The sequence below is a fragment of the Silene latifolia genome, chromosome 9, assembly GCF_048544455.1.
Source record: "Silene latifolia isolate original U9 population chromosome 9, ASM4854445v1, whole genome shotgun sequence".
NCBI classification, from domain to species: Eukaryota; Viridiplantae; Streptophyta; class Magnoliopsida; order Caryophyllales; family Caryophyllaceae; genus Silene; species Silene latifolia.
This window is the reverse complement of record NC_133534.1, coordinates 70739788-70750801: the sequence shown is the minus strand read 5'-3', so window position 1 is coordinate 70750801 and position 11014 is coordinate 70739788. Positions and strand designations below refer to the sequence as shown.

General features: G+C 43.4%; 1 protein-coding gene across 1 annotated transcript; it reads left to right on the top strand.

The window, feature by feature from the left end:
* Positions 1-7154: 7154 nt before the first annotated feature.
* On the top strand, positions 7155-8126 carry LOC141601187 (uncharacterized). The gene has a single exon (XM_074421453.1). It carries the CDS (start codon positions 7155-7157, stop codon positions 8124-8126), a length of 972 nt encoding a protein of 323 aa, XP_074277554.1.
* The last annotated feature ends 2888 nt before the right edge of the window (positions 8127-11014 follow it).

The window sequence follows — 11014 nt, the reverse complement described above, 5'->3', positions numbered from 1 at the left end:
GCAAAGGGTAAAGAGGAGAGGGGAGAGGGGGTACCCCTGTCTAAGGCCCCTTTGCCCCTTAAAAAATCCAAACACCTCACCATTTAGAGCAATTAAGTAAGAAGGTGTGCTTACACATTGCATAATTAGAAGCACCATCTTTTCTGGAAAACCCATAGCTCTCAGCATTTCTTCCACAAATGACCATTCAATGGAATCGTATGCTTTTTGCATATCCAATTTCATCAACATTCTGGGGGAGCATGATTTTCTTTTGTATAATCTGATCAGGTCTTGGCAGATCAAAAGATTCCCAACTATATCTCTACCTTTGATGAAAGCACTTTGGGAAGGGCTAATTACATCAGGTAGAATGGCACTCAGTCTATTGCAAATAACTTTTGATATACACTTGTAGATAGTGTTGTAGCAGGCAATTGGCCTGAACTGCAACACATTGTCAGGTAGAGCAGTCTTGGGTACCAAAGTTATAATAGTTTTATTGCACTGCTTCAGCAGTTTACCACTCTTGAAGACAGACTGGATGGCCTCAGTCACCTCCTGGCCCACAATGGTCCAACTTTCTTTGAAAAATTGACTGCTGAAACCATCAGGGCCAGGTGCTTTAGTACCAGGCATAGCAAACATTGCATCCTTGATTTCAGCAGCAGTAACAGGAGCCATTAATCTCTCAGAATGGGATTCATTCAAACAATTGCTTTGCCTCACCACATTTACCTTAACATGAACAACTGGCTTTGAGGTACCCAAAAGTGACAAGTAATACTCCTCAAAGACTGCTTTAATGTCATCATACTGGGTGCACAGCTTACCCCTCAAGTCCCTCACTTGATACACCTTGTTATGAGCTCTTCTCTTTTTAATACTAGCATGAAAGAAGGAGGTATTGTCATCCCCCTCTTTTAACCAAGCTTCCTTAGATTTTTGCTTCAGAAACTCAATTCTAGCTTTTAATAAAAACTCAAGCTCCTTAGAGCAAGCTTTCTCAGCATGGCAAAGATCCTCATTTAGAGGCTCATCTTTTAGTTTAGTCTGGAAATGTTGTAAGGACAACTCAGTAATTTTGGTTAGGTTTTCAATATCATTGAATTGGTCAACATTCAGACACCCCAGTTCTTTCTTCATGCCCTTGAGCTTAGAGACAACCTGAAACATAGGTGTCCCCTGGACATTCTTTTCCCAACCCCTTGTTATAATATGTCAGTATCCATAAATTCTTCAGACATGGACCACATGTTAAAGTATTTAAAAGGAGCTTTACCTCCCTAGTCTCCTCAAATTGCATAAGACAAGGTCAATGGTCAAATAACCCCTCAGGTAAGAAATTGGCATAACTAGTTGGGAAAGTAGCTAGCCATTCCTCATTATGAAACACCCTATCAATTTTGCTGTACACTTTTCCATCTACTTCATGTTTATTGTTCCAAGTGTAATAAGAACCACATCCCTTCAATTCATATAGGTCACACCCCTGAACATTTTGTAACATTGGTTGAATATCAGCATTTGTAACTAAAGCCCCACCAATTCTCTCAATGGGATTACAATATCAACTTTGTTACGTAGTTAACTTAGTGGTTGTATACAATAATAGTATAGTGATTCTGTGGTTAACAAAACTATGCCAAAAGATGTTTATAACCTAGTGTCACATACGTATTAAACTTTTGGTGTTCGTCGTCGTGGGAGTGATAGGTCTTTCCTTAGGTGCGTTGTCTTGTCATGTTGGGAGGTGTGGGACGAACTTCGGGGACGAAGTTCCTTTTTAAGGGGGGAAGACTATAATACCCGCCCTGTTTAAGGACCCGTTGACCGACCGTTTGACCAGAGGAGACCCGTAACAAGGGATATGAGAGAGGTTAGGAGACCTACATTACTGGTTACTCGACCTAATAAGGGTTACTCGGCCGAGTAGTGAGAATACTCGACCGAGTAGGGCTTACTCGGCCGAGTATGTCTATACTCGACCGAGTATCACGTATGTTAACGCGTTAATATAAAACGCGAGATCGTAAACCTTATTTCATCTTTGACGGTTCCTTTCTCTTTCTAACCCTAATCTCTCTCTCTTTCTCTCCCACCTGTCACCCATCTTTCTACTCTCTCACTTAGCCTAGACATTAACCCAAGAAGGGGGATGGTTCATGCTTGGAGTCATCGAGTCGGGATGTCATCGTTGTCGACTTCGGTCCGCGTCCTAAAGTGAGTTTGTGTTTCGTCGTCTTCTTTCAGTAGGTTTTTGGGTAGTCTAGTAATAGGATATGGTTACTATGTGTAGGATACACCTCGGAGTCTTGCCTGACTAGTTGTTAGATGCACTTTCATGGAATAGCGGAAAAGGTAGGGTTTCCCTACTCAGTTGATTGTATAATTGACTTAAGATGCGTTGTTGTGATTTAATTAATATGCTTAATATTGTTGGTTGATTGGGTTATGGAGTATGGGAGTGGTGATGGATTGATGATGTTTGCGAGGTGCGTCCTCGGCTAAGTGGAGTCACTTGCGGGAGTGGCTTCACGCCCTTGATTCGCCCTTTTGTGGAACCCGCCAGAAGAGGGGATGTGTGTAGATACCCGTATCCGTCGATATTGGAATTTATAGAAAATCCGACAAACACCCGATGATGATAGGACGACATGTATTCACTAGATGGTATTGTCATTATTTGGGTTCGTTTTACGATGTAGAATGGGCATCATCGATGAAGCGTTTTATTAATGATATTTAATTTAAACGTTTTAATTCTTTTTTAATTTAAATGATGTTTAAATTAAAAGTTTTAATTCATTAATTTTGAATTTATTTTCTCAAGTTTATTTTATTGAAAATAGAATAAATATTTGATTTGAAAAATCATTTTATGAGTGTATTTGATTTGAAAAATCATTTATTTTAATGTGTTATTTGATTTGAAAAATCGATTTCGAAAGTTGAAAACTCGTTTTAATCACACGTTTTGGAGCTCGATTGTAGCTCGGTTTTTGAGCCCGTTTTCTTTACGAATTGGCACGAATCTCGAGTATACCAACCAACCTAGGCTTTTACTCATCCAACCCTAGTTCGAACCCCCCATACCCACGTCCAAATCTCGTCCCAAACAGCCCCCAACACAGCCCAACTCCTTCCCTTACCCGTGTTTGCATAGCCTATCGAAAGCCCTTCTAAATCGACTCAAACTTGGTCCAAACCTGCAACCCATCACCACCAACCCATGCTCCACATTACCCACAACAACCCAGCACCTAGCCCACCACGAAACCCTTCCACAAAACCACCCCAAACAATTCACAAACAGCCCGCAAATAACACGAGTTCACCCCCCCTGTTTTGCGTGCTCAAACCTGAGTCCAAAACCCGCTCCAAACACCACCTAAACCCGTGCCTATTAACCCTAACTCTTATCCTAGTATCCTACCCATATTATCCTAGCTTAAACACCAAGTAAATCCCTCATACAAACCCTAAAACCCCATGAAATAGCTGCTGGACAGCAGCTATGCAAACGGAGACCCGTCTGCCTCTCCTCTCTTAAACCCTACTTTAACTCACTATAAATACCTTCCCTCTACTTTATATCCATTCCTATAAGCTCTTCACATATCCTACTAACATTCCATCACAACACACGAGCCAAAGAAACCCCAGTTGCCTCTCAAAACTCTCGACAAAACCGAGACAACCAAACTGAGAAACAGTTTGTGTCTCTTAGAACTCTTGAAATACCATTTGTTCTCCCTTCAAATCTCCATTAAAACTCGAGTTTCTTGCTCCTAATTAACCATATAAAATCCATATACATCTTAGACAAATATTCACGAGCCAAATTGACTTTGAGAGCACACGAATCCCCTCGAAAAACAGAGTGTCATACACTCTGTTTTCGCGGCTTTTCTTGTCTGTTCAGTTCTGTTTGTGCTCGTTTTTCATGCCCAATACCTCATAAAGAGCGTGGTTTGTTTTAATATCTAAGTTCTAATATAATTCTAGTTTTCAAAACATTTTTCAAATCTAATTTTCATCGAGAAACGAGTGAGAAATTGCAGTTTGAAAGTTGTTGTCCAGGTTTATAAAAAAACGTATTGTTACTTGTTGCTTCGTCGACGACGGCACCTCGAGATAAAATCTACGATCGATTAGGACCCAAGACGGTGTCAAAGATACATTTAGGTTGAGGGTGCATAAAAATCTCTACTTTCTCCCTTTTAATTCCGTCTTTTAATTATGTTTATTACATCGTATTATTATCGTATAAATTGTTAATTATGAAATAATTAGTATAGATACGAGTATGAGTTAAAGTGCCAATTTGAATACCCGCGTTGACTTTAGTTGGGGAAAGAAAGCCGCTAGATTGGTCGGTCGTTTCCCCCTCTCATTTACATATCCTCGTATTCGGATTCGGACATAACTAAATCAATTGATTTGTGTTAATAAACGAAGTTTATTGTATCTTGTTGTTGTTGAATGAAGGAGAACGGGATTAGTATTGTGGATGTGCCGATGGATGGCCTTTGTGTGTTGGATTTGTCTTCTGTTAGGATAAGAATTATTCTATGTTTATCGCTTGACGAATTTAAAATGTTTAATTGATTTAATTGATTTAATCTTGTTTAAATTAGATTGATTTGAGCATGATGATTGAATTTATGAACTACACTTGTCTTAATTTGTTCAAGTTTATGTCTTTGATTATTTAAGCATGTTAATTTGTTTGTGAGCATGATATTTGTTGATCATTAACATGTTTGTTAGTAATTATGAAATAATTATATCAAAATTAGAAGTTTGTTCGTGATAATCACATGTGTCGAGATTTATGACTAGAATGGTTGCTTTAATTTTGATTCATATGATTTGTTCACATGTTAATTTAATTGATTAGATTTAATTAATTGGATTTGTTTTAAATCACATGAATTAGAATTGTTTGTGTTGATTCGTTTATATATGAATGTCGTGTGCTTGGCTCGTGTATCACGTTTTCCCCAGGCTAGAATTAGTCTAATTTTATGTACGATTGATATGATTCACATGTTAGATTTGCATGTTTAGATTTGTTTGTTTTGATTATGATATAATTAAAACTATTAACATGTTATTAGAACTGTCAAACGGGGAAAGAGACAAATTAGGTAGCTAAAAAGGGGTTTCTCCTAGGGCTCTGTCTAGGGTTTTTCTTGGTGATTCTCCTCCGTTTCGAGGCTTATCTCACGTTCCCATACGTGAGATTAGGCTTTTTCTTCTTGTTTTTCTCTGTTTTTTCGGTCTGTGGATAGAAGGGAGGCTGCTTGGGGATGGCGTCGACGTCGAGAAATGGGAAGGAAGTGCAGAGAAGTGGGGATTCTCTTGCATTTGAATGGGATGAGGGGTCTGAAGAAGAGGCAGCGAAAGGGGAGCTAATGCTGGTAGGGAAGATTTGGGCTCAAAAATCTATCAATGTGAGAGCGGCTGTAGATACAATGATCAATTTATGGAACCCTAACAAACCTATCATTGGAAACATTGTCGATGCGAAAGAAAAGACGTTCGTATTTCGATTTGGAACGACGCGTGATAAGGAGAAGGTGCTCGAGAACCAACCTTAGCATTTCGACAAATTCATATGGTGTTTCAATGAGCCTAACATGTCGGGTAAGATCACTGATACTCCTTTTTATCATGTTCCGTCATGGGCAAGGGTTTATGACTTACCAATATCGGGAAGACGGAGTGAAATGAATGCTAAGAAGATGGGGGCGCTACTGGGAACTTATGTTGGGATGGAAGTAGGACCAAATCCAGAAATGGATAGGGTAGTGAGGATAAGAATTCTGCATGATGTGCGCAGTCCGCTGAAGGCAAACATCCCAATCAAAATGCAGTCGGGGGTGGTGGTGCATTTCGAGGTAAAGTATGAAAGACTACCCACATATTGCTATGGGTGTGGGGTTTTGGGGCATGGGGAAAAAGATTGTGACGATGGCCCATATGAAGAGGACGAATTACGGTTTGGGGAATGGCTTAGAGCATCACCATGGAAGATTACAAAGACAGCCAGAGTGGAGGTGGGAAAGGCAATGCGGCCACTGAGTTCTGTGTTTGAAAATGAAGGGAGACGGGAGAATGATGAAGCTATAACTAAAATGATTGAGAAGCTACAGAATATTGCAGTTGTTTTTAGGGCAAAGAAGAAAGGGGTGCAGGGGAGTGGGGCAAAAGATGGCGAGATGGAGCACTATGGGGAGAGTGAGACTAGGGATGTGGAGGTACAGATGCAGGGTGAAAGGGGGAGGCACGAGCAGAGTGTGAAGGCTGTTCAATTGGAAGGGAGGGAGGAGGAAAGGAGCAGAAGGGAAGAGGAAAAGCGGGGAAAGGGGAAAGTCAAAAGGATGCAGCAGTGGGGGGGGTGTTCAAATCAGCTATGGGGGATGGGAGGAGGCGCCTATGGAGACTGATGGGGGAGGTGTGAGGGAGGGAGAGCAACTCTTATGTAGTGAGATGCCTGTGCAAAAGAGGGATTGCGGGAAGGGTGGAGGTGTGGGAAAGACAAAGAAATGGGTGCGTATGGAGAGACACGGTGTGGAGGGAGGAGCATCAGGGGAGCCGTTGAAGGTGGGGGAGAAGAGAGTTAGAAGTAGGGACGGGGAGGGCGCGAGTGCGAAGAAAACAAAATGCTACACTGACGGGGGCGTCATGATACCTGAGGCGGAGGTTGAGGGAGCTCAACCCCGCCGGGCTCAATGAGTCTTTTGAGTTTAAACAGCCGGGGATTGGGCCACCCCGATGCAGTTGGTGCACTCCGCCATTTGATTAGGCGGGAGGCCCCGGCCATGGTGTTTCTTTGCGAGACGAAACTAAGTGGTCGTGAAATGAGGACTGTCCGCGCAAAATTCGAAGGGTATACGGGCATGGAGGTTGATAGTGTGGGCAGGTCCGGAGGTCTTGCATTTTGGTGGAAAAAGGAGATAGATTGCGAGTTTGTGTCGGCTTCTGTACATTATATAGACTTCGTTGTTAAGGAGGAGGCTGGGGATTGGAGAGTGACGGGGTTTTACGGATGGCCTTCAGTGATGGATATGCACCTTTCTTGGGACTTGTTACGCATCTTGGGGCGACAATCGACACGGCCTTGAGTGTGCATTGGGGACTTTAATGAGATTCTGTTTGCAAATGAGATGAAGGGAGGTACTAAGGCACAGTGGCAGATGAACAACTTTAGAGAGGCAGTCGAGGATTGTAATCTATTTGATTTCCCTTTCGAGGGGTATGAGTTTACATGGCATAATGGACAAGCGGGAGAAGCAAATAGGCAGAGCAGAATTGACCGTGCTATGTGTACGGAAGAGTGGCGAGAACGATTTTTGTATGCCAGATTGAAACAACTAGAGCGTGAGTGGTCTGATCATGCACCACTCAAGCTCTATTTGGATCGTAGGACAGGGGGAGGGGGGCAGGCATCACAAAAATTTAGGTTTGAGCAAGTTTGGATAGGGAAGGAGGGATGCGAAGCTGCGGTTATTAGAGGGGTCAATCGAGGAGGGGAGGACATTATGGATGTGCTGGATGCTTGTGCGACGGAATTACAATCTTGGAAGAAAATTAGCATTCGGAAAATTATGAAGGCTATTGATAATAAAAGAAGGCAAATTGCTCGGTTGAACTCGGGGGGGAGGACGGTGGAGGAAGTTCATAAGAGGCGGAAACTTGTACGAGAAGTAGCTGATTTGTGTCGTCAAGAGGAGCAGTTTTGGAGACAGAGATCTAGAGCACAGTGGCTTAAAGAGGGGGACCGTAATACTAGTTATTTCCATCGACAAGCAGGGCAGCGTAAAGCGAAAAATCATATTGCCAAATTGGTGGATGATGAGGGAACTGTACGAGTGGGGAATGAGGTGGTCTCACAGGTGGCCACGGCATATTTTGTTGACCTGTTCCAAGCTTCACCAGCTAGGGAGTTTAGGGAGGTGTTGATGGGCATGGAGGGTAGAGTGACAGACGACATGAACACCATGTTACGGAGGGCGTATAGAGAAGAGGAGGTGTTGGAGGCTTTGAATCAAATACACCCTTTGAAGGCCTCCGGACCGGATGGAATGAATGGACTATTTTATCATACCTATTGGCATGTTGTGGGTCCGTTGTGGTGACGAGCACAATGCTTGGTTTTCTCGCGGGGCAGCCTATGCCAGATGGACTGAATCACACTCATATCGTTCTAATCCCGAAGAAAAAGGCTCCGGACAAAATTCGATATTTTCGACCTATTAGTTTGTGTAATGTTGTTTATAAGCTCATATCGAAAATTCTAGCTAACAGGTTGAAGCAGTTCCTGGGAGATATCGTCTCGGAAAATCAAAGTGCATTTACACCGGGACGCCTGATCACGGATAACGTCCTTATAGCCTTCGAGCTCTTTCACTACATGAAGACGACGAGGAGTGTAGAGGGACACATGGCTATGAAGTTAGATATGGTGAAAGCCTATGACCGAGTGGAATGGGATTTCTTGGAAGCTGTTATGCGATGTATGGGGTTTGAGGATGCTTGGGTGAACCGGGTCATGAACTGTGTGACCACGGTTTCTTCTTCGGTTCTGATTAATGGAAAGCAGACGGAAGTGTTTCAACCGAAGAGGGGGTTGCGTCAAGGGGATCCCCTATCTCCGTATCTATTTATTTTATGTGCTGAAGTTTTGTCAAATATGATGCGGAGGGCGATTGTAAATTCCACCCTTCGTGGCATCAAAATTTCGAGTCAAGCACCGATGATATCTCACCTTCTTTTCACAGATGACAGTATATTTTTCTTGAGAGCCTCAGAGGCCGAAGCAGAGCAGGTATCCATTATTCTCCGTGCTTATGAAAATGCATCAGGACAACTTGTGAACCTCGACAAAACAACGGTCTCTTTTAGCAAGGGGGTGACGGAGGAGAGGAAGGGGAGGGTGGCGAGTTGTTTAGGAGTGCAGGTGGTTGATGTACAAGCTCGTTATTTGGGTCTACCAACTGTTGTGGGTAGGTATAAGCGGCCCATTACGGAGATTATACGAGATAAGCTTCAAAAAAGGTTACAAGGGTGGCGTGGGAAGTACTTGTCAAGGGCGGGTAGGGAGGTTCTTATAAACGCAGTTCCCAATGCACTCCCTACTTATGTTATGAGTATTTTTAAACTTCCGGCCTCGTTTTGTGACGATTTGAGGAAGCTTGTGTCGCGGTTATGGTGGGGGAAAGAGGAGGGTAAGAGGATGATAACATGGGTGGCATGGAAAAAGCTATGTCGACCGAAGGGTCTTGGGGGTATGGGGTTTAAAGACTTCTACAAATCAAACCAAGCACTTTTACGCAAGCAAGCATGGAGGCTCATTACTTCGCCGGATTGCTTATGGGCCCGTTTAATGAAGAGTAAGTATTATCCGGAAGGGTCCTTTTTGGAAGCGGGAATGGGGCATAACCCGAGCTATACATGGAGGAGTATTGTGGGGGCAAGGTAAGTTGTTGCGATGGGTATTCGAAAGAGGATAGGCGATGGTATGAGTACGCTTGTCTGGCGAGATGCGTGGATTCCCACGACACAAACAGGAAGGGTAGTGTCTCCGTGCAGGATAGGTGCTGAAACCATGAAAGTGGCGGAGTTGATGTGTGAAGATGGTGAGGGGTGGGATGAGGCAAAGATGGCTGAGTTGTTTTTGCCGTTTGAGAGGGAACGAATTAGGAATATTAGGTTGGGGAGGAGGCAACGGGAGGACTCGTGGTTCTGGTGTGTGGAGAAGAATGGAGATTACACCGTGAAGTCGGCATATAGATTGTTGGAAGGTAGTGATTTTAGCTTGGAGGAGACATCGACATGGATAAAGGAGAAGTGGTTGTGGAATAAACTTTGGCAAGCTCAAGTTTGACCCCGAATCAAGTTATTTTTCTGGCAAATGTGTAATGATGCGATAGCTACCAAGGTGAATCTCTCGGCTAGGGGTGGTAGTAAGGATATTATGTGCCCTTTGTGTCGAAGTCATGCGGAGTCATGCCTTCACTTATTCAAGGACTGTCGGGTTGCTGGGGAGGTATGGGAGTCTTTGCAGGTGGGACCGATGGAGGACGATGAACACATGGGTATTAGGGATTGGGTGGAGGGGCGATGGAGGGAGTTGGATGGGCGTGGGAGGGAGTTGATGATGGTGGGATGCTGGGCTGTTTGGGAGGCGCGCAACCGTGTGATTTTTGAAGGGGAGGAAGCGGCGGGGAGGAATATTGTAAGGCGTGTGGTAAGTGTCATGGAGGAAACAGAGGGTGGAAGAATGCAGGGGTCAACAGAGGAGGAAAGACAGGATAAAAGAAGGGAGAACGTGGGGATAAGCGGCTGGCAAACACCGGAGCCGGGTTGGGTGAAACTAAACGTCGATGCTGGTGTTAAAGAAGGGATAGGCGTGGGAGTTGTGGGGGTGTGCAGGAACGAGGAAGGGGAGGTTCTTTGGGGACTGTCGATCTGTGGAAAGGAAGTTTGGGAACCTCGGATGGCGGAGGCGGTGGCGATTTTGGATGGTCTTGAAGAGGCTGTTGTTGCAGGCCATGAGTCGGTCATAGTGGAGAGCGATTGCTTGGAGGTTATTGAAGCGTTGCAGCAGAAGAAGACGGGTCGTAGTTCATTTTCTATTGTAATAGATGATATTTTAGACATTTGTTCTTCGTCTAGAGCAATTAGATGGTCTCATATTAGTCGTAAGTTTAATAAGGCAGCACATGTTTTAGCGCATGCCATTTCAGAAGTAGGGAAAATTGTATGGATCGGTGACTTGCTGGAAGTTGGTGATGGGTTGACTGGTTAATGATATTTTTACCCTTTTTGGGTTTCAAAAAAAAAAAACTATTAACATGTTTAATCAAGTATCGTCGTGCTTATTTGATGACTCGATTTGTGCCATGAATGATATGAGAATCATGACTTATAAGGGCTGTTTTAGTATAAGATTTAGTCTCTTTGTTTGTTCTAATCATATGCCCATTGTTTATGAAATAATCAATTAAGTTGTTTGCTTTGTTCC

Excerpts from the sequence above, each read along its gene's own strand:
- LOC141601187 (XM_074421453.1), top strand. The coding sequence starts at position 7,155 with ATGAAGGGAGGTACTAAGGCACAGTGGCAGATGAACAACTTTAGAGAG.